The following is a 26,312-nucleotide window of genomic DNA, read 5'->3' as shown; positions in this document are numbered from 1 at the left end:
GCAGAGGGAAGGGCAGGGCACAGGGGTGGGGGCGTGGCCACTGTTTGGGGGCGTGGTCAGTGTTGGGGGCGTGGCCATGGGTGGGGCTGGGATGGGGGCGTGGCCTTGGGGCACAGGGGGCGGGGGCATGGGCAAAGTGGGCGGGGCCCCAGGGGCAAAGTGGGCACCCTCACAGGGGGTCAAAGTGGGCGGGGCCTCGGAGGTAAGTGGGTGGGGTCAAGGGGGGGCGTGGCCTGGGGCAGGTGTGGGGGGCAGGGCCCCAGCTCCCCCCCCCCCAACCCCCCCCCCGGGGGCTCACCGTGGGCTGCACGAGGTAGGAGGGGGGCATCCAGGCCGGGCTGTGAACCTGAGGAGCAGCCGGTGAGGGGGGGCCGCGGGCACGACCCCGGGGGGGGGGCCCGGCCCCAAAGGGACCCCCCCACAGACCCGTGGGGACACCCCCGTCCCGCAGGGCCCCCACGTACCTGGTAGGAGGAGACGGGCGAGGGCAGGTAGGGGGCCAGGGCGGTGGGCGCGATCATCCTGGTGGGGGCCAGGCCGTAGGGAGCGGGGTAGAAGCTGGGGAGCACGGGGAGGGTTTAGTGGGGGGGGTGGGGGGCGTGCAGCCCAGCCAGCAGCCCCCCCCCCCCTCCCACCAGCCCCTCAGAGCACCCACCCGTTCTGCAGCGCCGTCGTGGGGGTCGTAGGCCAAGGTCACGGTGCCCTGGGGGGACACAGAAGGGTTGGGGCTGCCCCACGGCCCCTTCAGCCCCAATGGGGGGGGGGGTCCCTGCCGGGAGGCAGACCCTACTGCACCCCCCCTTTAATCCCAAATTGCCCCCCGCCTCCTGCTGGCCCCCACTCACCGCATCGCCGTCCCGGGCCCAGGCTCTCCCGTTGGGCACGAACTTGCCCTGGCTCTGCCGCTTCTTCTGCCCCCCGTCCGCGAACTTGCAGAGCAGGGGGGTCCGGGGGGGGCTGCGGGGGGGCGGTGTCAGTGTCACAGTGCCACCACCCGGCCCCCCCCGCCGCCTGGGGACCCCCTCTTCTCTGCCCCCCCCCTTGGCCTACCTGGCACCCCCCGGGGGCGTTTTGATGTACTTCCCGTTGAAGTGGGGTGATGACGGCCTCGCACTTCTCCGTGGACTCCATCCTGGTGGGGGGAGCGGGGCTGGGGCGCGGGGGGCAACACCCGAGACCATCCTGGGCGTCCCAGGGCTCGCACAGCCCCCCCCCCACCTCGTTATTCTGGGTCCCCCCCCTGCAACCCCTGCCCCGGCCCCGTACCGTGCGAAGCCGACGCCGCGGCTGGCCCCGTGGGGGTCCCGCAGGATGCGGGTGGAGACCACCTGCCCGAAGGGCTTCAGCAGCGCCTCCAGCTCCTGCTCGTCCACCCCCAGCGGCAGGTTGGAGATGTAGAGGTTGGTGGGGTCCTGCTCCTGTTGCTGCGATGGGGAACACGGGGGGGGGGGGTCAGGGGGGTCGCAACGGGATCGGGATGACCCCCGGAATGGGGGGAGCAGTGGGGAGGGGGGCTCCAGGACCCCGTACCTTGGCCATCTGCGCCTGCACCCCGCTGGCCTTGAGCGCTGTCACCGCCTTCTGGGCCGCCGTGGGGCTGTCAAAGTCGACGAAGCCGTAGCCTGGAGGGTTTTTGGGGGGAGAAGCACGGACAGGCAGTTGGGGGGGGGGCCCCTATAAACAAGAAGGGGGACCCCCAAACCCCAAGGGGGACCCCAAAAGAGGGGAGCGACCCCAAAACTCCCCCAAAAAAGAAAACCTTTGCACTTATTGGTCGTCCTTATCCAGGATGGCTTTGGTGGAGACGATCTTCCCGTACCTGCGGGGCACACACACACACCGGGGGGGGGGTCACCCCCTGCACCTCCCCCCCCCCCACTGGCCCCCCCCCCCGCCCCCAGAGGCACGCACCCGCGGCCTGCCCGGCCCCACTCACGGCTGGCAGAGCTTCACCAGGTCCTGGTCGGTGGTGCCGGGGTGCAGCCCGCGGATGTACAGGTTGGTCTTGCTCAGCTGCTCGCCCGCCCCCCCGGGGGGGCAGGGGCCGGGGCTGGGGGGGCCCATGGCTGGCGGCGGCGGCACATAGGGCTGCTGGGAACCGGGGGGGGGGGGGGGGGGGGGCACGGAGCCGGTTTAACCCCCCCCCGGTCCCTTCCCCCCCCCACACCCCGGGGGAGGCGGGGCAGGGTTAGGCCCCTCCCGCACCCCTCCCTCCCTCTCCCCCCGGTTCTGGGTTTATTTTTGGGTTATTTTGTTGTTTTTTTACCTTTTTGCCCCCCTTGCTGCAGGCGAACGCGGCCAGGCCGGGGCGCGGCGGCACCGAGAGCAGCATCGCCGAGCGCGCGGCGGGGCGGGGCGGGGCGGCTCCGCGTGACGTCACGCCGCTTCCGGGGCGGGCCCCGCCGCCGCCCGGGTCCTAGCGCCCGCCGCCCCGCGCTCCCCGCGCCGCCACCGGGGCTCAACGCGGGGCTCGGGGGGGGACGGAGGGGGTCGGTGCCCCCCCCAGACCCGTACGGGGCTCTCCCGGTGCTGAGGGTTGGGGTTTGAGCCCGTTTTAGGGGGCTCGCGGCCCCTTTAAGGCGGCCCGGCCCCGCCCGCCCGCCCGCCGCCGCCATTAGGCCTCAGCGGGGCGGGCGCACGGAGCCGTGGGCGCGGGCCATTTTGGAGGGGGCGGTCACGTGGCCCCCCCCTCTCCCCCCCCCCCTTTCCGCACGCCCGCCATCTTGGCACCGCCCTCCCCCGGCACGTGACCCCGGACAGGCCCCCGCCCCGCGCCTGAAGCCGCGACTGGGGCGCCCGCCATTTTGGCCCCTCTCTGTACCCTGCCCCCTCCCCTCACCCCTCAAGGGGGCTCCCTGGGGGCAGGACGGGGGGGGGGGGGGGGGGCAGGGAGCATGGGGGGGGCCTGGGGGGCTTTTCGGGGGCCTGAGGGGTCCTGGGGGGGGGGGCAGGGCAGGCGGCGGGGCCGTTCCCTACAGCACCTGTGCCCCATGGAGGGGCTGGGGGGGGGCGATGGGGGCGATGGGGCTGCCACCCCCCCCATCCCCCCCAGGCCCCCATCTGCACGGTGCCCACCGCACGTCCACCCCGCAGTCCCCGTGTCCGTCCCCGTGTCGTCCCTGTGTCCGTCCGCCCCTTTGTGCAGGGATTGTTCTGGCTCTTTCAGGCCGGGCCGTGCTGAGCCAGGCCCTCGGGCACCGACCCCCGCTGACTCACGCCACGTGCGGGGCCGCGCTCTGCTGAGCTGGCAGGGACGTGGGGCCCGGCCCCCCCCCCCCCCCCCCCCAGAGCAGGCAGCAGGGGCTGGGGGGGCAGCGGCGGGCATGGGCTGCAGCCCCCCCCCCCAGCCGCCAGCACCGAGCCTTCCTGGCTGCCCCCCGGCACAGGGGTCCCCAGCACCCCCCCCCCGGTGCCGCTGCGTGAGCGGGGGCCGGCCCCGTTTGCTGCTTGGGGCTGCCCCCCCCATATAAGCACCCCCTCACCCCCCCCCCCCATCTCCTTTCATCCCTGCCTTTCATCTCTCCCTTGGGGATGGAGCACCGGTCACCGTGGCAACCCCCCAAAGTGCCCCGGCTCGTTGCCATGGCACCCACAGCACCTTGTGGTGCCCCAGCCCCATCCAGGACCCCTGCAGCCCCCCCCCATCCATGGGCTGTGCCCCATGGGCAGCCCCCTCCTGTGCTCCAGTGATGCCCTGTGCTGAGCGTGGGGTCTCCCCCCCCTCCTAAATCCGGGGGGTGGTGGGAAGGGGGGGGGTGGGAGGTGCCCCCCGCCTTGGGCATCCTCTGCGCTCACCCCGCAGCTGCGCCATGGCCATCAGGGAGGTAAGGCCCCGGTGCCCCTCGGCCCCCCACCTGCCCCCCAGCCTTGACTGTGGGGTCCTGGGGTGGGGGTGGGCAGCCCCTGCTGTGCCCCACAACCCCCGCTCTGAGGTCTCAGCCCCTAACCCCATCCTGGGGGTCCCGGTGTGCCCCCAGCCGTAGCCCTGACCCTGACCCCAGCTCAGCAACCCCACAGCTGCCATGGCACCCCCCTCCTGCTGGGGGGGCTCTGGTTGCCATGGTGACTCAGTTGCCATATTGCCAAGGACCCCCATCACCACGGCTCAGGCATCCCATTGCCATAGCGCCCTGTCACCATGGCACCCCATCACCATGGCACCCCATCACCAAGGTCCGCTGTCACCATGACACACCGTTGCCATGGCAACCAGTCACCAAGGTCCCCTGTCACCACGGCGCCCTATTGCCATGGCGCCCTACCACCAACGTCCCCCATCACCCTGTCACTCCATCACCCTGTCATCCCACCACCGTGTCACCCTGTCACCCTGTCACCCCATCACCATGTCACCTTGTCACCATGTCACCCCCGTAACCGTGTCACCCCATGACCATGTCACCCCCGTCACCCTGTCACCCCGTCACCTCCCGCCCCTCTCCGTGGCACCCCCAGGAGCTGCGCAGCGCCTGTTTCTGGCGGGCCGTGCTGGCGGAGGCGCTGGCAACGCTGATCTTCGTGGGGGTGGTGTTGGGCGCCTCGGCGACCCCTGGCCCCCTGGCACCGGCGCTGGCGGGGGGCCTGGCGGCCGCGGCGCTGCCCCACACCCTCGGGGCCCCCCAGGCCAACCCGGCACTGACACTGGCGCTGCTCTGCACCCGCAAGCTGAGCGCCCTGCGCGGGGCCGCCGGGCTCCTGGCCCAGTGCACCGGGGCCGTGCTGGCCTCTGCCCGCCGCGCGCTCGGCGCTGCCGGACGATGCCAGCCTGGTCACCAGGGTGAGCGTCCCCCCCCGTCCCCATGCCCGTCCCCGTCCCCGTCCCGGTGCCGGCAGGCGCTGAGGCTCGGCTATGGCTGCAGGTGAGCGCGGCGGGGGACGGTGGGGCAGGCGTGGGGCTGGGAGACCTTCGCCACCTTCCAGCTGGCACTTGCCGCCTTCGCCACCGCCAACAACCGGGCAGCCGGCCCCCGCCGGGCTGGCCCTGGGCAGCGCTGTGGCTGCCGGTGCCCTGGCTGCGGTAAGGACCCCCCCCCCGTGTGCCCCCACCTCAACCGTGGGGCTGCCGGCCCCCTGCCCAGCCCTGACCCCCTGCCCCCAGGGGCCGTTCTCGGGGGGCAGCATGAACCCAGCCCGCTCGCTGGGGCCCCGCCATCGTCACCGGCATCTGGGACAACCACTGGGTGAGTCGGTGGCACCCCTGGGTGCTGTGCCCCGTCTCCCCCCCCCCCTTCCTCAAGACACTGCTGTGGGGATGGGTGCCCCTGGCTGCAGCGTGGAACTGCCCCCCGCCCCATCCTCCCCCCAGGACAGGGAGCTCTTCTCTCACCCTCCGCTGCACCCCCAGATTGGGTCCCCCCTGGTCCCCCCAGCACAGGACAGGTCCCCCCCGTCCCCAACCTTGGGGCAGAGCCCCCTGGTGTCCCCATCCCAAACGTTGGACCCCCCCTGGGCCCTCACCCTTAGAGCAGATCCCTCCAGTCAGCCTCCATCCCTGGTGTGTCCCCCCCCCGCCCCATTGCCCCAGCATCCCCTGGCACCCTTAGGGCACCCCTGCTCCCACATCCCCCTGGCAGCCCCCGAGCACTTCCCCCACCCTTGGGTGCCCCCTGACGTGGCCCCCCCAGGTGTACTGGCTGGGGCCGGTGCCGGGCGCGGTGCTGGCTGCCTTCTCCTACGAGTTCGTCTTCGCCCCCGGTGCCTCGCGGGAGAAGCTGGGCGCCTGCCTCGCCTGCCGGGACGTGGCACCGGTGGAGGCCACCAGCCCGACCCCCTCCTCGCCCTCCACTGCCCCCCCCCAGGGGTCCCCCCTCCAACCCAGCAGGGCCAGGACGCAGCCTGAGCCCCCGCAGCAGGGGGACGAGGTGCCCTCAGCAGAAAAAGGGGGGACCGGGGGGGGGCTCCCGCTCCTTGCACCCCCTCCCCTCAACCTCCTTCCCCATGGGGATTAAAGGCGGCTTGGGGCCAGAGCTGGGTGCAGAGTGGTGCTGTGGGGCTAGGGGGGTCCGGGGGGTTGGGGGTCGCTGGGGGGGGGCCCTCCCTTCATCCCTTCACCCCCCCCAGCTGTGCCCCCACGGTGGGGGGCCAGGGGCTGCTCCCGTCCCGTGCCGGGCGCTGAGCGCAGCAAAGCTTTTTGTCGCAGCCTCTGCAGCCCCGGCAGATTCCTGCGGGCGCGCAATGGCCGGGCCCGGCCCTAATCCCCCCGCCCGGGGGCTTAGTGCCCGCTAAGCCGGGCTGAATAACCAGCGCCAGGGCGGGGGGGCCACCACGGCCCCCCCGGGGGGGGGGGGGGGGCAGCCGCAGCCCCCGGGATGTGGGGCTGAACCGGGGGCACCCCCAGCCCCCAAGATGTGGGGTTGGGGTGGGCTGGCTCCCAGCGCTGCCCCCCCTGCAGTGTCACCCAAAAACCTGGATGGGGGGGGTCTCGGTGCTGCCCCCCACCCCTCAAGGCGGTTGTTGACCCCAGGACCCACAGAGGGCAGCTGTGGGTCAGAGCCAGCCCCCCAGGACAGCGGCCCCAGGGTGGGGGGTGTGCGGCTCCGGGGGGGTCCCCTGCTCTCCTGGGGGCGTGGGGTTGCCCCAGGGGGGGGCACTGGGGGTCCCCGCACAGCCCCTCACCCATCCCCTATCCCGGGCAGCGAACTGGTTAAGGGGGGGTGGCGGCGGTGGGGTCCCACCCCCCGGGGCCGGCTGGGGGGGGGCGTATAAAGGTGGGTGCGGGCGGCCCCCGGGAGGGGAGCGGGGCCGCGGCGGGCAGCGGGGCCAGGCCATGCGGGAGTTGCGCTCGTCCTCCTTCTGGAGGGCCGTCCTGGCCGAGTTCCTGGGCAGCCTCCTCTATGCCCTGCTGGGGCTGGGGGCTTCGCTGCGCTGGGCCCCGGGCCCCCACGGTGTCCTGGGGGCCGCCCTGGCCTTCGGGCTGGCCCAGGCCACCCTGGTGCAGGCGCTGGGGCACGTCAGCGGGGGGCACCTCAACCCGGCCATCACGCTGGCCTTCCTGATGGCCTCGCAGCTCTCCCTGCCCCGCGCCCTGGGCTACCTCCTGGCCCAGCTGCTGGGCGCCCTGGCCGGGGCCGGCGTCCTCTACGGGGTGACACCGGCCCCCGTGCGCGGCACCCTTGGCCTCAGCGCGGTGAGAGGGGCGGGAGAGGGTGGGGGGGTCTAGGGGTGCTGGGGGTTTGGGGATAGGGTGTGGGGGAAGGGGATCCCGGGGGTGTTCGGGGTAGTGTGGGGGTAATGGGAGGACCGGGGAGGTTTGGGGTGCTGGGGGGGTTTGGGATGGCGTGGGGGGGGGTGATGGGCATCGGGCACTGGGAGGGGGCAGCGGGTTGGGGACACCGGGAGGGGGATGTGGGAACAGCTCCGGGTGCCAGTGGGCGCTGAGCCCCTCTCCCCCGCAGCTGCACCCCAGCGTGGGCCCGGGCCAGGGCACGGTGGTGGAGCTGCTGCTGACCGCCCAGTTCATCCTCTGCGTCTTCGCCAGCTTCGACGACCGCCACGACGGGCGCCCGGGCTCGGCCGCGCTGCCCGTCGGCTTCTCCCTCGCCCTCGGCCACCTCTTCGGGGTCAAGGGCGGGGACCTCCCCGTTACCCTCCCCTCACACCCGGGGACCCCGCGGCGTCACCACGGGGCGGGGGGCAGCCAGCCTGCCCCCCACCGCCCCCTCTTTCCCCCCCCAGATCCACTACACGGGTGCCGGCATGAACCCCGCGCGGTCCTTTGCCCCCGCCGTCATCACCCGCAACTTCACCAACCACTGGGTAAGTGCAGGGGGGGCCCTGCCCCGGCCCAGCCCCGTGACCGCCGCAGCACCCCCCTCTGAGCAGGGGGGGCTGCCAGAGACCCCCTGGGGGACAGGTCCCGGCCCCCCCCTTGCTTAGGACATGGGATTAGGACACGGGGAGCCCCCGGGGCTGCAGACACCCCGACGGGTGGGCGTCCCGGGGCCGGCACCGGAGCCCAGGGGGGGAACCTCGGGATCGGGAGGGGGGCACGGGGGGGGGGCCGGGCCCGCTCCCACACCGCCCCCCCGCAGGTGTACTGGGCCGGCCCGCTGCTGGGTGCCGTGCTGGCCGCGCTGCTCTACGAGTTCGCGCTGTGCCCGCGGCCACGCAGCCTGGCCGAGCGCCTGGCCATCCTCAAGGGAGAGCCGCCCGCCGCCGAGCCGCCGCCCGAGCCGCCCGCCGAGCCGCTGGAGCTGAAGACGCAGGGGCTGTAGGCCGGGCCCCGGGGGGGGAGCCGGTACCGGACCCCCGCGCCCGCCCACGCCTTTGCAGTGACGGGGCCGCCGCGGTGCGTGTGGTGCGTGCGTGTGTGTGCGGCGCAGCGGGCGGGCGGCGGCGGCCACCGGCACCGGCACCGGGACCGAACCGCCCGGTACAGCCGGGGTTGCCGGTACCGAGCCGGGGCTGCCCCGCTCTGCCCCGCCGCGGCGGGAGTTCTGTGTTCGGTGAATTAAACCTGCGCTTTATTTTGGTAACCGATCTCGGCCGGCGAGGGGGGGGAATAGGGGGGGAACGGGGAACCGGGGGGCACCGGGGGGCACGGGGGAAGCGGGGGGAACCAAGGTGCGCCGGAACCAATGCGCAGGGGACTGGGGCGCGGGGGGACCGCGGCACCGGGGGGGACCGGGCCGGGCCCGCGTCGCCGCGGCAACCGCGCGGGGGCTGGCGGGAGCCGGCCGTTCCCGCGCCTCAGGGGATGCCCCGCCCCTGGAGGCGGGGCCTCCTCGGGGGCGGGGCCTCTGTTAAAAGGGCAACGCTGCACCCGTAGAACACGTGGAACCCGGCGGGACCGGGGTGCCAAGAGGGGCGCTGGGCCCCGCAGCGACCCGCAGCGCCCGGCACCGCCCGGGAGCTGCCACCGAGGGAGGGGCTGCCGTGGAGCCCACTCGTGGCGGGGGCAGGCAGGGCCCCACCGATCGGCTCGGGGAGGCGTTGCCCTTTGAAGCCGTGGGGTGGGGCGGGGCTCGCACCGCGGGAACTGGGGCGGTTGTGTAACGGAGCCGCGGGGGCGGCGGGGCCGGGACCGGGACCGGGATCGGGATTGGGATCGGGATCGGGATTGGGATTGGGATCGGCACCGGGATCAGCACCGGGACAGGGATCAGGATCAGGATCAGCACCGGGATCGGGATTGAGATCGGGTTCGGCACCGGGACCGGGACCGGGTCCGGGTTCGGGACCGGCACCGGCACCGGCACCGGGGGAGCCCCGAGCCCGCCCGGAGCCGCGGGACCGGGGACGGCCGCACCGGGGGTGTCCCCCGGGGCTCTCCTTCGGGGTCCCGCCGAAGGCTCCCGCTGCCCGGTGCCGCTGCGCGCTGCATGGACTGGTACATGATGAACTGCGAGCTGCTGGCCACCTGCAGCGCCCTGGGCTACCTGGAGGGCGACGTCTACCACCGGGAGCCCGACTGCCTGGGTACGGCGGGCGGCGGCGGCGGCGGGGGGGCGGCGGGGCCGGCGGCGGCGGGGGTCTCACGGCCCCGTGCCCCGCAGAGAGCGTCAAGGACCTGATCCGGTACCTGCGGCACGAGGACGAGACCCGCGATGTCCGGCAGCAGCTGGGGGCGGCGCAGATCCTGCAGAACGACCTCCTGCCCCTCCTGGTGCAGTACCCGCAGGACAAGGCGCTGTTCGATGCCGTCGTCAGGTACCGGCAGCCCCCCCCCCCCGGGGGGCTCCCCCCTGCGATGCCCCCTCCCCTGGGAGCAGCAGGAGCCTCATGCCCCCCCCCCCGGGCCTTTCACAGGCTGATGGTGAACCTGACGCAGCCGGCTCTGCTCTGCTTCGGCAAGGTGCCGGCGGATGCCACCGCCCGGCACCACTTTCTGCAGGTGCTGTCCTACCTCCAGGCCTACAAGGAGGTGAGCACGCTGGGCACGGGGCCCCTGGGGCAGCCCCGAGGCAGGGGGGCTCTGCCCAGACCCCCCCCCGCACTCACACAGGGTTTTCTGCAGGCGTTCGCCAGTGAAAAAGTTTTTGGGGTGCTCAGCGAGAAGCTCTACGACGTGCTGCAGCTGGTGAGTCCCGGGCACAGCGGGGTTGGGGGGGTCCCAGGGGGGCTCCAGGAGCCCTCACGGCTGCGCCGCCGCAGGACTGGGAGCAGCGGCAGGAGGAGGACACGCTGCTGATCGAGCGGATCCTGCTGCTGGTGCGCAACGTGCTGCACGTGCCCCCGGACCCCACGGAGGAGCAGGTACCGGGTTGGGGGCTGCGGGGGGCTCCCCCCCAGGGCCTGGCGTTCCATGTCCTGACCCCCCCCACACACTTCGGCCACCCCCCCCAGGGTGTGGACGGCGATGCCAGCGTGCACGACCGGGTGCTGTGGGCGCTGCACATCAGCGGGATGGATGACCTGCTCAAGTTCCTGGCCAGCGCCCAGTCGGAGCAGCAATGGGCCCTGCACGTCCTCGAGATCATTTCCCTCATGTTCCGCGACCAGGTGGGCTGGGCTGAACCTGGGACCCCCTCCCCAGAGCCCCCGGGCTAGCGCTGACGGCTCTGCTGCAGAGCCCGGAGCAGCTGGCAGCGCTGGGGCAGGGGCAGGCGGCCGCCGAGCGCGGGGAGGACACGCGGGAGCTGGAGACCCTGCGGCAGAGGGAGCTGGCGGAGAAGAGGGCCCGAGCGCTGCAGCGCCCGTCCAGGTGAGGAGGGGGCCGGAGGGGCTGGGACCCCATTACAGGGGGGGCTGGGACCCCGTCTCTGGGGTGGCACCACTCATCCCGTGCCCGCCAGGCACTCCCGGTTCCGCGGCTCCTACGTCATCCAGGGCCTGAAAGCCATCGGGGACAACGACGTCGTCTTCCATAAGGGGCTGCACAACGTGAGTACGGGGCGGGGGACGTGGCGGGAGGTGCCAGGGGGGGACACGAGTCAGGCTGTCCTCTCTTGTCCCCGCAGCTCCAGAGCTACAGCCACGACCTGGGCAAGGAGCCACGCCGGGTGCCGCGGCGGCGCCAGGCCCCCCCCGATCCCGGACCCTCGCGGCGCTCTGCCCGCAACGTGCGGCTCTTCCTCTGCCACTTCTGCCAGGACTTTCTGGAGGGCTGCTACAACCGCCTGATGCTGCTGGTCAAGGTGAGGGCAGGGGGGGGCCCGGCTCCTGCCCGGGGCAGCCCCACGCTGAGCCCCCCCTGTGCCCCCAGGACCAGCTGCTGCGGGAGAAGGCTCAGCAGCACGACGAGACCTACTACCTGTGGGCCACCGCCTTCTTCATGGCCTTCAACCGCAGCCGGGGCTTTCGGCCCGAGCTGGTGTCGGAGACGGTGGGCGTCCGCGCCTTCCACTTCATCGAGCAGAACCTCACCACCTACTACGAGATGGCGCTGATGGACAAGAAGGAGGCGGTGACCTGGGCCCGCAGGTGGGGGCCGCGTCCCCTCCCCGCTGCCAGGGCCCCCCCCCGGGCTGTGCCCTGACGCTGCCCGTCCTCAGGATGCACCTGGCCCTGAAGGCTTACCAGGAGCTGCTGCGGACGGTGCAGGAGATGGACCGCTCACCCGAGCCGGCGGTGCGGGACAGCAGCCAGGTCATCAAGAGTGAGTCCGTCTGTCTGGCCGGCCCCGGAGCAGCTGCGCCCCCTCCCCAGCACCCGCTGATCCCCCTCCTCTCGAATTTTCCAGACAACATCTTCTACCTGACGGAGTACCGCGAGCTCCTCCTCGCTCTTTTCCGCAAGTTTGACGAGACCAAGCAGCCGCGCGCCTTCCTGCGGGACCTGGTGGAGACGGCGCACCTCTTCCTGCGCATGCTGGAGCACTTCTGCCGCGGCCGCACGGGGCTCGTGGTGCAGGTGGGCTGAGGCTGCACCCGGGGGGGCTAGGGGAGGGGTGGGGGCCCCTCCTGACTTCTCTCTCCCACCCCCCTCCCAGAGCAAACGCGTGCGGAGGAAGAAGAAGCCGCGGGCGCCCGCAGCCCTCGCCCCGCAGCCGCCCAGCGCGGCCGAGCTGGAGGAGCTGTGGGCAGGGCTGGCCCTGCAGCTCCAGGCCTGCCTGCAGGTAGGGGAAGGATCCGGGCCCTCTGCCACCCCCGGGGTGTCCGTGGGGGCGCGGGGTGACGCCGAGTCCCGTCCCCAGGGCGAGGTGCCCCTCCCCGAGGACGTGGTGCCCTTCGACGCTGCCTCGGAGACGCCGGTGGAGGAGCAGCGCGCAGAGGCTCTGCTGCGGATCCAGGGCTGCCTGCGGGATGCCCAGGCCCCCGAGGCCCTGCGGCTGCTCCGCTGTGCCAGGTACCGGCTCCCACCAGACCCCCCCCTGCCCAGGCAAGGCGCAGGGCCCCGGTGCCAGCTCTGTGCCCCTCTCCCCAGGGAAGTGTGGCCCGAAGGGGACGTGTTTGGCCCCTCCGGCGCGGGGCCGTCCGAGGAGACCCAGCTGCTGCGGGAGATCTTCTTTGCTGCCCTGCCCCGTGAGTCCCGTGGCCAGATCCTGCCCCCATGGCAGCGGGGTCCTGGGCTGGAGACGCTCTGCGCCCCTTAACGCCGCTCCCCCCGCAGGTCACGCGCCCCCTGAGGCCGAGGAGCCGGAGGAGCTCGAGGAAGAGGAGGTGGAGGAGGACGAGGAGGAGCAGACGGTGCAGGTGGCGGAGAAGGAGTTCAACTTCACGGACTACCTCAAGCGGTGAGGGGGGCCTGGCCCCGGGGAGGTGCTGGGGGGCAGAGAAGAGCCGCCACGGCCCCGCTCACCAGCTCTGGGGGGGGTCCAGGTTCGCCTGCGCCCCCGTGGTCCGCGCCTGCGCCCTGCTGCTGCGGGGCTATGCCCAGAACAGCGCCCGCACCAACCACTGCGCCGTCCGCCTGCTGCACCGCCTGGCCCGCGACCTGCGCATGGAGGCCCTGCTCTTCCAGCTCTCCCTCTTCACCCTCTTCCACCGCCTCCTCAACGACCCCGGCGCTGCTGCCCACCAGGTCAGGGCCCTGCCCTCCCGACCCCGCTCCCCCAGCCCCCCCGGGACCCCCCAACCCTTCCCTTCTTTTCCCTTCCCACCCCAGGAGCTGGTGGCCCTGGCCAAGTTCATCCTGGGCAAGTTCTTCGCGCTGGCGGCCACCAACAAGAAGGCCTTCGTGGAGCTGCTCTTCTGGAAGAACCCCACGGCCGTCCGCGAGATGACCGAGGGCTACAGCTCCCTGCAGGAGGGAGAGGGGTGAGTGGGGCCAGCACGGGGGGGGCTGGGGAGGGGGCCACAGCCCTCCCTCACCTCCCCTCCCCTCCCTTTTCCTCCACCTCTGCCCAGGGCTGCCACGCACAGGGCTCCTGCCTGGACCCCACAGGAGGAGCAGGCGCTGCGGGAGCTGTTCTGGAAGTACAAGGAGGTGGAAGGTACGGGGGGCATCAGGGGGGCAGCGGGACCCCCACTGGGGGGGGCTCCGTCCCTGCAGCCTCTGCCCTCCCTCAGGCCAGGACGTCATCGCCGCCATCCTGGCCGAGCTGCCGGCGCCCGGGCGGACGCGGAGGCAGGTGGTGAAGCATTTGGTGAGGCTGGGGCTGGCCAACAGCGCCAAGGACTTCCCGCAGCAGAGGTGAGCCGGGCCCCCCAGGGACGGGGGCAGCACCCCGCCCGCAGGGCGAGCACCCAGGGCTGTGCCCCCCCCCCCCAGGAAGGGCACCCGCATCGTGCTGTGGACGGAGGAGCAGGAGCAGGAGCTGGAGCGGCTCTTTGAGGAGTTCAGGGGCTCGGACGGTGAGCGAGGAGGGGGATTTTGGGGTAGGATGGGGGGGTCCGGTCCCTGCTGACCCCTCCCCGCAGACGTCCTGGGGAACATCATGAAGAACCTGACGGCGCGGCGGTCGCGGGCCCGCGTGGTGGAGAAGCTGCTGGGGCTGGGGCTGGTGGCGGAGCGCAAGGAGCTGCACAAGAAGCGCCGGAGGAAGGGCCGTGGCCCCGAGCTGGTACGGGGGGGGGGCTGGGGAAGGGCTGGGGGGGGCATCCCAAGGGTGCTGCCCCACCACGGGCACCCAAAACCTCCCCCTCGTCCCTGCAGGGCGAGGTGGACGCCCTGGCGGTGTCAGCCCAGGACAGCTCAGCAGAGGAGGGGGACAGCGAGGAGGAAGAGGAGGAGGAAGAAGAGGAGGAAGCAGAGAGCGACCCCATGGAGGAGCACTGGGTGCCCGAGGAAGGGGCCGGGCAGGGCCTGGTGAATCTTCTGCATCAGGAAGGTGGGTGGGGGTGAGGGGCTTTGGGCCCCCCCCTCAGGTTTAAGCCCCCCCAGTTGGGCTTGGCTGCAGGGGCCGGATCCTGTCTGAGCCCCCCCTGTCCCCAGGCCTGGCCGGGCCCCTGCGGTGGCTGGAGAACTGCCTGAGGAGGACGGCCGGGGACCGCGAGCAGGAGGGTGAGCGGGGTCAGGGCTCGGGGTTGGGGGCTGGGGCACGGGGCCGGGCTGACAGCGCTCCCCCCCCCCCCCCAGGCCTGTCCTTCCCCGTGCCCCTGGTGCCTCTCTCGGAGGAGAACGAGGATGCCATGGAGGACCGGCGCTTCCGAGCCCTGCTACGGGAGCTGGGGCTCCGTCCCCCTGCTAACGAGCAGGTGAGGGCCCTGTCCCCCCAGGCCCTGTCCCCCCCAGGCCTGGCCCGGCCCCGCAGCGTCTCCCTTCTCCCCCCAGGAATCCTTCTGGCGCATCCCCGCCACCCTCACCCCGCAGCAGCTGCGCCGCGCCGCCGCCTCCCTTGCCCACCACAGCCCCAACCCCGAGGGGCTCCCCCAGCACCCCGAGGAGCTGCCGGCGCCACCCAGGCACCCCCAGGCTCCTGCTCCAGGTGAGGATTTGGGGTGGGGGCTCCGGGATCAGGCTGGGGGTGCAGGAGCAGCCTCGGAGCCCCTCTCCGTGTGCCCAGCAGCGGAGCAGCCGCCGGCCCCGCTCGGATCGGACTCAGAGAGGTGAGGCCGGGGTCTCGCGTGCTGGGCTGGGGGCACCGGGCACCTGGGTTCTCCCAGTGCCCCCCCCTAGGGCTCGGGGCCATCGGGCTCCCCTGACCCCTGTCCCCACTGCTGCAGTGAGGAGCCCGTCTCCGTCCCCCTGCAGTCAGGCAACAAGAGGCGGCGGCGGCTCGACAGCGAGGATGAGGATGGTGGAAGCCCAGGTGGGCTCAGCCCCTCTGACCCCATCTCCTCTGGGCTCCCCTCATGGGGTTTCCTCCCCCATCACCCCCCCTGGAGCTGAACCCATGTCCCTGCCTCTATCCATGCCCTGTCCCGCCCCATCCCTGACCCTTTCTCCCCCTGCAGGGGCTGAGCCAGTCCCCCCGGCGTCCCCCTCAGAGGCCGACGACGCCCCCCAGCCTGCAGGGAGGCGGAAGCGTGCCCGGCGCCTGGAGGAGGAGGAGGAGGAGGAGGAGGAAGACTGAGCGCCCCAACCATTCCCCTGGTGCAGCTGGGCAGAGCTCTGGCACCTTGCTGCGGGATTTTAAGCTGTTCTGAAGGGTGCTGTGACAGCGGGCTGTGGATCTCCATGTCCCACCTCTGTCCCTGTCTCCTTTTCTCCCCCAGTTCCTTTTTTCCCATATTTTGTTCCATTTCCTTCCCCCCATCCCTTTTATATCTGGAAAGAAACCCAATAAACGATTGCAACTCTGGGCTGGGCCTGGTGCGGGGCTGGGGGCCGGGCGTGCGAGCAGCCCCGTCCCCGCGGCGGTGACCTGTGCCCCACTCCTGTCCCTGCGTGTTGCAACCGGCTCCTGATAACGGCGCCTATAAACGGGCCACGGGGGGGCTCAGCCGCAGCAGCGGCGGCAGCAGCAGAGGGGCGAGGGGACACCGGCGGCCGCGAGGGGGTGAGCTGGGGGGCTGGGGGGGTACGGGGGGGCTGCAGCCGCAGGGGGCTGACAGCTCTGCCCCTCTCCTGCCTCCACAGCCCATCCTGGAGCTGCCGCCATGCCCCAGGCTCTGCCCTTCCTCCTCCTCCTCCTCCTCCTGGGCCTGGGGGGCAGCAGCACCCCTGCGCCCACCCCGCTGGAGGCGGATGCGCGGGGGCTGCTGGCAGAGCTCGCCCCCCCCCAGGCGCTGCGGGGGCGCGGGGTCTCCTGCCGGGACCTGCACCCCGAGGCCCTGCCCGGCTTCTCACGGCTCCCCCCACGGCCCCGCGCCCTGGCCCGCGCCGCCCTGGCCCTGGCACTGAGCGGAGCCGCCTGCGGTGCCGAGGCCGAGGCCGCGGTGCTGGGGCTGCAGCGGGAGCTGGGAACGCCCGCGGCCACCGCCCTGCTGCGGGGGCTGGCGAGGCTCCGCGACACCCCCAGCCCCCACGCCCTGCCCCTGCTCTTCAGCCTGGTGCACTTGGGGCACCCGGCCGGGCCCTGCGGCCCCAGGGCTGGCACCCCACCACCACCACCGCCACCACCGCATGGGGTGCCGGCCCCGGGGCACCGCGGGGTCCGTGCCTGGCCCTTTCGGTGCCGCCGCGCAGCCCGGGCCCGGCGGGACGGCGAGGACGATGCCTGCAGCCCGCCGGGGGAGCGGGAGGCCCACAGGGTGCTGGAGTGGGTGCCGGGCGTCAGCGTGTTCTACAACCTGGGCACCAGCATCTACTTCGCCTTCCAGGGCTGCGAGGTCCTGGCCTCCGAGCGGGCCCTGGAGATGGCCCAGGACCTGGGCTACGCCGGCCTGGCCGCCCTCACCGCCGGTGCCGGCGGCCCCGTGGCCATGGGGCTGGGGCTGGGGCTGCAGCCAGGGCTCAAGGCTGGGGTGCGGGCGCTCTTCGGATACTTCATGGCGGAAGGGGAGCCCCCGACGGCCCCCACGACCTACAGCGGCCCCGTCCTCATCGTCTGAATAAAGGCCCCGCGGGGCGCCTGGCTCTGTGTCCTTGTCCCTATCCCTGTCCCCATCTGTTTCCCCATCCCTGTCCCATTCCCATCTCCTTTCCCCAGCCCCACCCATGTCCGTGTCCCCATCCCCTGTCCCCATTACCATCCCCTGTCCCAGTCCCTGTCCCCATCCCTATCCCCGTCCGTATCCCTCTCCCTGTCCCCATTCCCATCTCCTGTCCCCATCCCCACCCATTTCTGTGTCCCTGTCCCTATCCCTGTCCCCTGCCCCCATCCCTGTCCCTATCTCCCATACCCTGCCCCTGTCCCCATTGCCATCTCCTGTCCTTGTCCCTATTCCCATCCCTGCCCCTGTCCCTATCCCCATCCCTGTCCCCATCCCCATCCACTTCCATGTCCCCATCCCTATCCCTGCCCTATCCCTGTCCTCTGCCCTCATCCCCCATTGCCATCCCCTGCCCCTGTCCCTATTGCCGTCCCCTGTCCCTATCCCTACCCCCTTCCCTGTCCCTACCCCTGTCCCCATCCGTTTCCCCGTCCCTATCTTCATTCCTGTCCCCATCCCCACCCATTTCCATGTCCCCATCCCTATCCCTGCCCCATCCCTATCCCCATTCCCGTCCCCATCCCCATCCCCTGTCCCCATTGCCATCCCGTCCCCATCCCTACCCTATTCCCTGTCCCCAGCCCCGGGTCACGGCGGGGCCGCCCTGCCCTGGGGCACGGGGACTTTGGCCCCGCGGGGCGGCCCTGCCCTGGGTCACCCCGGCCCGGCCCGGCCCGGCCCCGTGGGCAGCGGGACCCCGGCCCCCCCCGGCGGCCCCACGGCGCTGCCCCTCCCCGTCCCCCCCCCCTCCGGTCCCCCCCGGCCCCGCCCGGCCCCGCCATTTCCTCCCGCGCCCCGCTGGCCACGCCCACGTCGTGGCCCCGCCCCCGCCCCCTCGCCCCCGCCCGTCCCGTCTGGCCACGCCCCCTCTCGGCCCCGCCCTCTGACGTCATTTCGGGGAAGCGGCCCGCCCCCCAGGAACGCGCGATGAGCAGCCGGCCGAGGGGCGTGGCCTCGCCGCCGCGCTCCGCCAATCACGGCGCGGAGCGGAGAAGGGGGCGTGGCTTCGGTGCCTTCCTGCCCCGGGAGAGCCGCGGAGAGCGCCCAGGTGGGCGCGGGGCTGGGGGGGGGTCCCAATGGGGGGAGGGGGGGTCCCGACCGGGGGGTGACCCCATGGGAGGGGGTCCCCTTCCGTGGGGGGGGATCCCGAAGGGGTGGGGGCTCCGATCCGGGGGTGTCCCCTGTCGGGTGGGGGTCCCGGGCGGGGGTGACCCCACTGGGGGGGTCTCCTGCGGTTGGGGGTCGCGGTCGGGGGGTGTCACCTGCGGGGGAGGCCCGATCCGGGGGTGTATCCTGCGGGGGGGGGGGGGTCCCGAAAGGGTGGGGGGGCCCGATCGGGGGTTGTTCCCGTGGGGGGGTGTCCCCTGCGGGGGGGGTGGTCCCGATCGGGGGCTGACCCCACTGGGGGGTGTCTCCTGCAGGGGGGGTCCCGATCGGGGGTGTTCCCTGCGGGCTGTCCCCTGCGGGGGGGCTCTGGGCGTGCCCGGGGGGCTCCTTTGCAAAGGAGGGGGTCCGGGGTGGGGGTCACTGGCACGTGCCCCATTTTAGGGAGCAGGTCCCTGCGGGGCTGCTGCTGGGAGGGGGCAGCGAGGAGCCTGGGGAAGGGGCCTGGGGGGGTCTGCTGGGGGGGGGGAGCGTCCCAGGAGGAGGGGGGACTGGGAGGGGTCGGGCAGGAGGGTGCAGGGGGAGCGGGCAATGAGTTCCCCAATCCATCCCCCGTCCGGCCCTGCTGTCGTCGGGGGGTCCGTGGGGCTGCCCTGACACCCCCCCCCCCCCCCCCCCCCCCGACACCCCCCACCCCCTGTCGCCCCCTCCCCGCAGCATGGCGCAGTGGCAGGAGGTGCAGAACCTGGCCAACACCCACCTGGAGCAGGTGCACCAGCTCTACGCCGCCGCCGCGCTGCCCATGGCGGTGCGACAGTGCCTGGCCGCCTGGATCGAGGACCAGGACTGGTACGGGGCGGGGGGGCGGAGGGGGGAGGGCGAATTGGGGCTGGGGGCGCGGGCGCTGAGCTGCGGTGCCCGCAGGCAGCAGGCGACGGAGCCGCTCTCGTCCCACGCCCGGATGCTGTTCCACTCCTTGCTGGCGCTGCTGGACGAGCGCCTGGGCAGCCTGGGGCTGGGCGACGAGGACTTCATGCTGAAGCACAACCTGCGCAAGGCGCGCCGGGACCTCCAGGTGGGCAGCGGGGTCGGGGGGGGTCGGGGTTGGGGCTCCGTGCCCGCTGACCCCGTCCCTGTCTCCGTTCCCCGCAGGCTGCTTTTGAGGAGTGCCCCGAGAGCTTCGCCAACCTGGTGGCCAACCTGCTGCAGGAGGAGCGGCGGATCCTGCGCCTGGGGCAGGCATCAGGGCAGGTAGGACGGGGCCCCCCCCGGATGGCAGGGCCCCCCCCGGGTGGTGGATTCGAGCCAAACGGTGCCCAACGCCCCCCGGACCTCCACAGGGGGAGGCCGCCCCGGCGCCCAGCACACCCCTGAAGAGCGACCGGGAGCAGGAGATCCAGCGGCGCCTGGCTGAGTTCCACACAGCCCTGCAGGTAACAGCCCCCCCCCCAGCCCCCCCCAGCCCCCCCAGCCCCACAGGGGCTGCCCGGACCCTCACACCCTCTGTCCCCAGGATTTCGAGCGACTCTTCCGGCACCTGGAGGACACGCAGGACGCCTTCGACTTCTGCTACAAGGTGCACTACCTGCCAGGTAGGGCCTGATCCTGCCCGCCCTGGGGGGGGGGGGATGTTGCTGGTGCTGCCCTGCGCCCCCCCAACCCTCCCACCCCACTGCCCGCAGGCCAGGACCAGACTAACGAAGCTGAGTACAAGCGGCAGGTCCAATCCCTCGAGGCCAAGCTGCTGAACCTGGACCGGCAGCGGCGGGTGAGAGGGGGCTGGGGCTGGACCCGGGGCTGGGGGGGGGGGGCGGTCTGCAGCCGCTCCGTGCCCCCCGCTCAGGGCGCGTGTCCCCGCAGGAGGTGGTGGCACAGATGCAGCAGCTCCTGGGGCGCAGCGAGACCCTGCGGGACTTCCTGCAGCAGGAGCTGAAGGCCTGGCAGGAGCGGCAGCAGCGCAGCTGCCTGGGGGCCCCCGTGGACACCCGCCTGCAGCAGCTGGAGGCCTGGTACTGTTGAGCTGGGGGGGTAGAGGGGGGGCAGCCGGACCCTGCTGACTCCCGGGGGGCACCCGCAGGTTCACGGGGCTGGGCGAGGGGCTCTTCCAGCTGCTGCAGCTGCTGCGGGCGCTGGGGGAGCTGCAGAAGAAGGTGACCTACGAGCGGGACCCGCTGCAGGCAGAGACGCCCCTCCTGGAGACGCGGCTGCGGGAGCAGCTCACCTGCCTGCTGCAGAGGTGGGGATAGCGGGGAGGGGGGGATGGAACCGGGGCCGGGGGCTGCTCTGACCGCCTCCTGCCCGCGCCCCCAGCGCCTTCGTGGTGGAGCAGCAGCCCAGCATGCCCAACACGCCCAAGCGGCCGCTGGTGCTGCGCACGGCCAGCAAGTTCTGCACCCGCGCCCGCCTGCTGGTCCGCCTGCACGACCGCAACCACCGCATGGAGGCCACGATCCACATCGACAGGTCGGCGCCCACCGCGCTGGGGGCTCCTGTGCGGCCCGGGGGGAGTCCCCGGTGCCCCTGCCCCGCTGGGTGGGCCGGGGTCCCAACCCCGCTGACTCTGCGTTGTCTCTTGCAGGGACCCTCCGAAGACGCGAGGGTGAGAGCCGAGCGCCAGCTGTGGTGGGCAGGGCCGGTGCCCACCCAAGGGTCCCAGCTTCCCCAGGGGTCCCAGCGGCCTCCCCCCCATGGCCTCTCTCCCCCCCACCCCCAGGTTTCGCAAGTTCAACATCCTGACTTCGAGCAGCAAAACCCTCCTGGCTGGGGAGAACTCCCGGGAGGGGCTGATCTGCGACTTCCAGTACCTGGTACGAGCCCCCCCACCTGGGTCCCCGTGGGGCTGGGCAGCGGGAGAGGCCCCCAGCCCGAGCCCCTGCCCCAGGCCCCGCGCTGACCCTCTCCTGCCCCGCAGACGCTGAAGGAGCAGAAGATCAGTGGGTCGGGCAAGGGCAACAAAGGCTGCAATGAGGTGGGTACGGGGTCACGGGGCAGCGGGGGCGCAGGGTGGCCGGTGGCTCACGGTGCCCCGGCTGCGCAGGGTCCCCTGGCCGTGACGGAGGAGCTGCATCGCATCACCTTCACGCTGGCGTACGCGTACTGCGGGCTGGAGATGCAGCTGGAGGTGAGGGCAGGGGGCTGGGGGGAGGGCTGGGGGGCCAAGAACCGCCCGGCCTGACCTCCTGCTGCCCCCACAGACCTCCACCCTGCCCTTCGTCATCATCTCCAACAGCAACAACCAGCTCTCCAGCGCCTGGGCCTCCATCCTGTGGTTCAACATGCTCAGCCCCAACCCCAAGGCAAGCGGGACCCGTGCAGCCCCACGCTGTCTCCCCACTGTCTCCATCCCCGTGTCTCCCTCCCAGCCCCATCTCCCTATACCCTGGTGTCCCGGTGTCCTGTCTCTGCTCCAGGCCCGCTCTCTGTCCCCATGTCCTGTCCTGAGCTCCTGTTCCCAGTCCCTGTCCAACCCATCCTTGTCCCTGGTTCTGGTCCCAGTCCCACCCCATGCCCTGTTACTTTATCTATCCCCTGTCCCTGCCCCGTGCCTTGTCCCCAGCCTCATCCCTACCCCGTTTCCCTCATCCCCCATCCCTGCAGGACCAGCAGTTCTTCGCCACGCCACCCCCAGCACCCTGGCCCTTGCTGGCCGAGGTGCTGAGCTGGCAGTTTGAGAGCGTGGCCGAGCGGGGGCTGAGCCGGGAGCATCTCCAGATGCTGGCCGAGAAACTGCTTGGTAAGGTCGGGCGTCAGCCCCCCCAGCCCCGCTGAGCACCCAGGCTGGAGCTGTGCCCCCCGCCTCATCCCATTCTCACCTCCCCAAGGCTCGAAGCCATCTCCAGAGAGTGTCCTGACCTGGTCCAAGTTCTCCAAGGTGAGCAACGCCCGGTCCTGCACACCCCCTGGGTCCTGCATCCCCTGGTCCTGCGCCCCCAGGTCCTGTGCCCCCCGGTTCTGTGCGCCCCCACTCACACACCCGTTCCCACAGGACGGCGCCGCCGGCTTCTCCTTCTGGGCCTGGCTGGACGGGATCCTGGGCCTGCTCCAGGAGCACCTCAAGAAGCTCTGGAAGGACGGGTAGGGCTGGGGCTGGGGGGCCGGGGGGGCTGGGGGCCACAGGGGCTGACGACACCTCCCCCAGCCTCATCCTGGGCTTCGTGAGCCGCAAGCAAGAGAAGAAGCTGCTGAAGGGGAAGCGGACGGGGACGTTCCTGATTCGCTTCAGCGAGAGCGTCCTGGGGGGGGTCACCTTCACCTGGGTGGAGCATCCCGAGAGCGGTGAGTGTGTTCTCCCCCCCCCGGGGTAACCCCCTCACCCCGGCCTCGGGCCTCCCCTCCGCTGACCCCCGGCGCCCCGTCCCGCAGGGCGCCCTGCCTTCCGGGCCGTGGTTCCCTACACCTCGGTGGAGCTGGCTTCCCTGGCGCTGCCCGACATCATCCGCGACTACCAGCTGCTGGCCGAGGAGAACATCCCCGAGAACCCGCTCCTGTTCCTGTACCCCGACACCCCCCGGGACAAAGCCTTCGGTCCCCACTACAGCCAGCGGCAGGAGGGTACGGCACAGCACGGCTCGGCTCGGCGCGGTGCGGATGGAGCCCCCGCCGCCCCCTCCAAACTCTCCTCTCTGCCCCCAGGGAGCCTGACGGAGAAGAAGGAATACCTGAAACAGCGCCTCATCCGCGTGTCCTCCAGGTGAGGCAGGGGACAGCTCGGTCCCGGGGGGAGGAAGCCCCTCTCACCCCTCAGTCCCAACCCTGACCTTGACCCGGACCTGCCCTGTGTCCCTGCAGGCAGGCCAACGAGGCATGGCAGACAGAAGAGGAGCTGGTAGTTGCCACAGAAAACCTGGAGACGCTGCAGCTGCAGCCCAGCAGGCCGGGATTTGTGCAGCCCACCAGCCCGGGGACGGTGCCAGTGGTGGCCGGGAGCCCAGGGGTGCAGCAGCCCCTGGGACCAGGAACACTGCAGCCTGTGAGCCCAGGGGTGCTGCAGGTGGTGGCCGCGAGCCCGGGGACGCAGCACCCCAGGGGACCAGGGACGCTGCAGCCAGGGGCCTGGGCCCCAGAGGCACCACCACAAGTGGGCCCAGGGGGCTTGGAGATGCTGCAGGCAGGGACCGGGGTGCAGGAGCCGCAGCTGGTGCTGCAGCTCATCCCCAAGGGCCAGGGGACAGTGCAGATGGGGGCAGGGAGCTTGGGGACACTGCAGGTGCTGCCCGGGGGTACGGGGATGCTGCAGCAAGGCGGGGCTGGGGACCAAAGGATGCAGCAAGTTGCAGCTGGGGCCGTGGAGCCGCAGATGCTGTTGCAGCTCATCCCCGAGGGCCAGGGGATGCTGCAGGTGGGAGCAGGGAACTTGGGGACGCTGCAGGTGGTGCCCGGGGTGCTGGGGACGCTGCAATCAGCGCCCGGGGCCACGGGGGTGCTGCAACAAGTGGGAGCTGGGGACCAGGGGCTGCCGCAGCCAGGCCCTGGCGCTGCGGAGCCACTGCCAGTCGCAGACGATCAGGGGCTGCTGCCAGCGGGGCTGGAGGACCTGGGGCCAGTGCTACAGGGCCAGGGCATGCAGGAGCTGCTGCAGTGCCTGGAGCAAGACCTGGATCCAGGCACGGGGACACTGGAGACGCTGGAGGCAGTGGAGCTGATGCCCAACATGGACAGTGGGCTGGGGCAGATGGACGCCAGGCTGGGGGGTGAGTGCCTGGGGCTGGGGGAGCTGGGGGCCACGGGGGTCCCGCAGCACTGACACCCCTGTGTCCCGCAGGCAACGCCGTGCTCCTGGACCCCCGCGACCCCTTCCTGCCACAGCCCGAGGACACAGCCCTGCCTGCCGCCAGCTCCCTCTTTGCTGTGGACACCGACTTTCCCCCACTCCACATCGATGCCAGTGATTTCCAGTGACTTTCCCCCACCCCCCCATCTCCCCCTGTAAATAAACCCTTTTCCCCCCCCAGCTGCCCCTGGTGCTTTGTGGGGCCGCCCTGGGTTCAGCCCCGCAGCAGACAGCAGCTCCTCATCGTTCAGCCCTTTATTAGAAACCCATAAATACCCCAGATAAATAGGGAGCACGGCACATAAATAGCCCCTCAGGGAGGAGGGGGAATAAATAAGGGGGAGCCCAGGGCGGGCGGCGTCAGTGAGTTCTGGCGCTGTAGGTGAAGACGCGGCTCATGACGGCGGTGAAGGACTGGAGCCGCTCGAGCGCTTGGTGCCGCAGCTGTGGCAGCAGCGGCTCGGCCCAGGTTGGGGTGGTGGGAGCCTGGCAGGGGCGGCCGGGTGCCTGCTAGGGGGAGAAGGAGGTCAGCGGGCCCAGGACCTGGGGGTGCCGCTGTCCCGGGCGCAGGGCAGGGGCAGTGCTGCATCGCTCACCTGCACGACCCCCAGCAGCCGGTCCAGCGTGGCCACGAGCTGCGGCAGGCGGTTGTCTTTGAAGATCTCGGAGCCCAGCAGGTCCCGGTAGTGCTGCAGCCCCTGCAGGATCCGGTGCAGGCAGCGCTGCGGGAGGAGTGGGGGTGAGGCCAGAGCTCCGGGACCCCCGGGGACCATCCTGGGCATCCCTGGGCACCCTGAGACCTCCCACCACATCCCCTGGGAACCCTCCAGATCCCCGGCAACCCCAAGACCCTCCAGGCACATTTCTTCCCTGCAAGACCCCCAGGCACGCTTGTGACCCCTGGGCACATCTCTGGCGCCCCTAATATCCCCAGGCACATCCCCAGCACCCCTGGGTCCCCTGGGCACATCCCCTGGCCACCTCGGGGACCCCCAGCATCCCTGAGTCCCCCAGACACCTCCCCACCATCCTAGGACCCCCAGGCCCCTCTGCAAAACCCCAGGACCCCCAGGCACCTCCACATCACCCCTAGGACCCCCCAAGGACCTCCCCACCACCCCAGGACCTCCAGACACCTCCCCACCACCCCTAGGACTCCCAGACACCTCCCCACCACCCCTAGGACCCCCAGGCATCACTGCATCGCCCCTAGGACCCCCAGACACCTCCCCACTACCCCAGGACCCTCATGCACCTCTGCAACACCCAGGACCCCCAGACACCCTGAGGCACATCCTCAGAACATCCCCGTGCCCCGTTGGGGATGAGCCATTGTGTCCCGGCCACCCCCAAGGACGCCCCGTGAGCCCCCTCAGGGTCTGCCACCGCCCTCCCAGCCCACCCCCGAGCCCCCTGCCCCCCCCCATCCCGGTACCGTGTTGTTCGTGTCCAGCGTGGGGGGGTCGCAGGCATCGCTGCAGCGGATGCGGGTGGCACAATCCCCCTCGGGGTCCTCCACAGCAATCTGCACCCGGTTCTGGCAGAGGGGCGTTAGCAGGGGCTCCGTGCCCCCCGACCCCTCCCGGGGCAGCCTGCCCTCCCCCTTCCCCGGGTGTCCTCCAGGCCCCCCGTTCCTCGAGCATCCCCCGGGACCCCCCGCTTCCTCCGGTCCCCGCGCCCCGGCCGAGCCCCGCCGCTCACCAGCTCCGAGTGCGGCTCCTTGAGCGTCCCCAGCAGCCGCGACAGCTCCCGGGAGAGGTCCTTGCAGGCGGCCCAGTCGGTGCCCGGGGCCGGGGCCGGGGCCGGAGCCGCAGAGACCGGCGGCGCCGGCAGCAGCAGCAGCAGCAGAGCCGGGAGGCAGAGGCAGAGGAGACGGAGCGGGGCCATGGCGAGACGGTGCCGCCACCGGAGCCGCCACCGGGCTCTTATGGGGCGGCGGCGGCAGGTGGGGAATCCCCGGGGCAGGTGGCACCCGCCCCCCGTTACTGCGAAATCGCCGCCTCCCCCGAAAGCAGAACCGATACCGGGCCGGGGTCCCCGAGTTGCGCCCCGCCGCGCCCGGCCCCGGCCCCGCGCTGGGACTGGACGGGCAGGAAAACCCGGGGCAGTTCCTGGTGGCTCCGCGCCCGGCGGCACCGGGCACCCCGGGGCCCCGCTCCGCTCCCGCCCCGGGCTCACCTGCGGCCCCCGCCCGGGACGGGACGGGACGGGACGGGCGCGGTGCAGCGCGGAGCGGGGCCCCGGTGTCCCCCCGGTGCTCACCCTGTGGCTCACGGTGGCTCACTGTGTCCTCCGGTATCCCCCGGTATCCCCACGGTGTTCATCCGCTGTCTCCCGGTGTCCCCTGATGTCCCCACAGTGTTCATCCGCTGTCTCCCGGTGTCCCCCGATATCCCCGCGGTGTTCACCCGCTGTCTCCCGGGGGCCCCCGCTGTCCCCCGGTGTCCCCTGATGTCCCCACGGTGTTCACCCGACGGCTCCCGGTGTCCCCGGTGTCGCCCCAGTGTTCACCCGGTGTCCCCCGGTGTCCCCACGGTGCCCCCCGGTGTTCACCCGGTGCCCCCCAGCTCCCCCCTCCCCGT

At 72.3% G+C, this 26,312-nt stretch overlaps 7 protein-coding genes across 11 annotated transcripts; 5 read left to right on the top strand and 2 right to left on the bottom strand.

The window, feature by feature from the left end:
• Window positions 1-169: 169 nt before the first annotated feature.
• RBMS2 (RNA binding motif single stranded interacting protein 2) lies at window positions 170-2,355 on the bottom strand (the record flags this gene model as incomplete). Its single annotated transcript, XM_084303669.1, is given in 13 exon segments — window positions 170-346; window positions 465-558; window positions 656-678; window positions 680-703; window positions 846-957; window positions 1,051-1,094; window positions 1,096-1,132; window positions 1,267-1,424; window positions 1,531-1,622; window positions 1,760-1,778; window positions 1,780-1,819; window positions 1,937-2,091; window positions 2,267-2,355. Coding segments are annotated over 13 exon segments (1,041 nt in total). The 5' UTR covers window positions 2,333-2,355.
• A 1,454-nt stretch (window positions 2,356-3,809) lies between these two features.
• LOC311220203 (lens fiber major intrinsic protein-like) lies at window positions 3,810-6,225 on the top strand (the record flags this gene model as incomplete). The annotated part of the gene is given in 10 exon segments (XM_084303668.1): window positions 3,810-3,824; window positions 4,456-4,731; window positions 4,733-4,777; window positions 4,860-4,871; window positions 4,873-4,970; window positions 4,972-5,017; window positions 5,099-5,140; window positions 5,142-5,180; window positions 5,625-5,861; window positions 6,061-6,225. Coding segments are annotated over 10 exon segments (975 nt in total).
• Window positions 6,226-6,766: 541 nt separating this feature from the next.
• MIP (major intrinsic protein of lens fiber) lies at window positions 6,767-8,213 on the top strand (the record flags this gene model as incomplete). Its single annotated transcript, XM_084303747.1, has 4 exons — window positions 6,767-7,126; window positions 7,395-7,559; window positions 7,675-7,755; window positions 8,031-8,213. The coding sequence occupies 4 exons, from the start codon at window positions 6,767-6,769 to the stop codon at window positions 8,211-8,213; spliced, it is 789 nt and encodes a 262-aa protein (XP_084159873.1).
• Window positions 8,214-9,093: 880 nt separating this feature from the next.
• On the top strand, window positions 9,094-15,481 carry TIMELESS (timeless circadian regulator). 3 transcript variants are annotated; one of them, XM_084303698.1, is made up of 28 exons: window positions 9,094-9,417; window positions 9,495-9,648; window positions 9,748-9,862; window positions 9,956-10,018; window positions 10,093-10,194; window positions 10,285-10,440; window positions 10,509-10,642; window positions 10,734-10,821; window positions 10,899-11,075; window positions 11,144-11,361; window positions 11,433-11,536; window positions 11,621-11,790; window positions 11,870-11,995; window positions 12,074-12,225; window positions 12,304-12,401; window positions 12,490-12,613; window positions 12,699-12,900; window positions 12,985-13,136; window positions 13,227-13,312; window positions 13,389-13,512; window positions 13,591-13,673; window positions 13,740-13,882; window positions 13,975-14,149; window positions 14,254-14,322; window positions 14,398-14,516; window positions 14,593-14,867; window positions 14,985-15,070; window positions 15,216-15,481. In XM_084303698.1, the coding sequence occupies exons 1-28, from the start codon at window positions 9,321-9,323 to the stop codon at window positions 15,332-15,334; spliced, it is 3,711 nt and encodes a 1,236-aa protein (XP_084159824.1). In that variant the 5' UTR covers window positions 9,094-9,320; the 3' UTR covers window positions 15,335-15,481. The 3 variants fall into 3 exon arrangements, with proteins under 3 accessions (XP_084159824.1, XP_084159825.1, XP_084159823.1); XM_084303699.1 differs by having other exon boundaries at window positions 11,870-12,225; window positions 14,593-14,746; window positions 14,828-14,867; XM_084303697.1 differs by having other exon boundaries at window positions 11,870-12,225.
• A 379-nt stretch (window positions 15,482-15,860) lies between these two features.
• On the top strand, window positions 15,861-16,754 carry APOF (apolipoprotein F; the record flags this gene model as incomplete). Its single annotated transcript, XM_084303667.1, has 1 exon — window positions 15,861-16,754. One exon carries the CDS (start codon window positions 15,861-15,863, stop codon window positions 16,752-16,754), a length of 894 nt encoding a protein of 297 aa, XP_084159793.1.
• A 1,102-nt stretch (window positions 16,755-17,856) lies between these two features.
• STAT2 (signal transducer and activator of transcription 2) lies at window positions 17,857-23,860 on the top strand. Of its 3 annotated transcripts, XM_084303711.1 has the most exons (23): window positions 17,857-17,904; window positions 18,678-18,809; window positions 18,885-19,035; window positions 19,113-19,211; window positions 19,301-19,393; window positions 19,474-19,552; window positions 19,643-19,728; window positions 19,821-19,969; window positions 20,038-20,196; window positions 20,271-20,423; window positions 20,539-20,559; window positions 20,674-20,767; window positions 20,872-20,928; window positions 20,998-21,081; window positions 21,155-21,256; window positions 21,558-21,693; window positions 21,782-21,831; window positions 21,946-22,034; window positions 22,099-22,235; window positions 22,323-22,511; window positions 22,593-22,650; window positions 22,749-23,650; window positions 23,722-23,860. In XM_084303711.1, the coding sequence occupies exons 2-23, from the start codon at window positions 18,679-18,681 to the stop codon at window positions 23,856-23,858; spliced, it is 3,156 nt and encodes a 1,051-aa protein (XP_084159837.1). In that variant the 5' UTR covers window positions 17,857-17,904; window position 18,678; the 3' UTR covers window positions 23,859-23,860. The 3 variants fall into 3 exon arrangements, with proteins under 3 accessions (XP_084159837.1, XP_084159836.1, XP_084159835.1); XM_084303710.1 differs by having other exon boundaries at window positions 19,824-19,969; window positions 20,872-21,081; XM_084303709.1 differs by having other exon boundaries at window positions 20,872-21,081.
• Window positions 23,861-24,090: 230 nt separating this feature from the next.
• On the bottom strand, window positions 24,091-25,617 carry IL23A (interleukin 23 subunit alpha; the record flags this gene model as incomplete). Its single annotated transcript, XM_084303666.1, has 4 exons — window positions 24,091-24,240; window positions 24,327-24,452; window positions 25,166-25,267; window positions 25,432-25,617. The coding sequence occupies 4 exons, from the start codon at window positions 25,615-25,617 to the stop codon at window positions 24,091-24,093; spliced, it is 564 nt and encodes a 187-aa protein (XP_084159792.1).
• Window positions 25,618-26,312: the final 695 nt, after the last annotated feature.

The sequence above is a fragment of the Netta rufina genome (genome assembly GCF_964035555.1).
Source record: "Netta rufina genome assembly, chromosome: 30".
Lineage (NCBI taxonomy): Eukaryota > Metazoa > Chordata > Aves > Anseriformes > Anatidae > Netta > Netta rufina.
The sequence above is the reverse complement of the archived record's forward strand: the minus strand, read 5'-3'. Positions and strand labels throughout refer to the sequence as shown.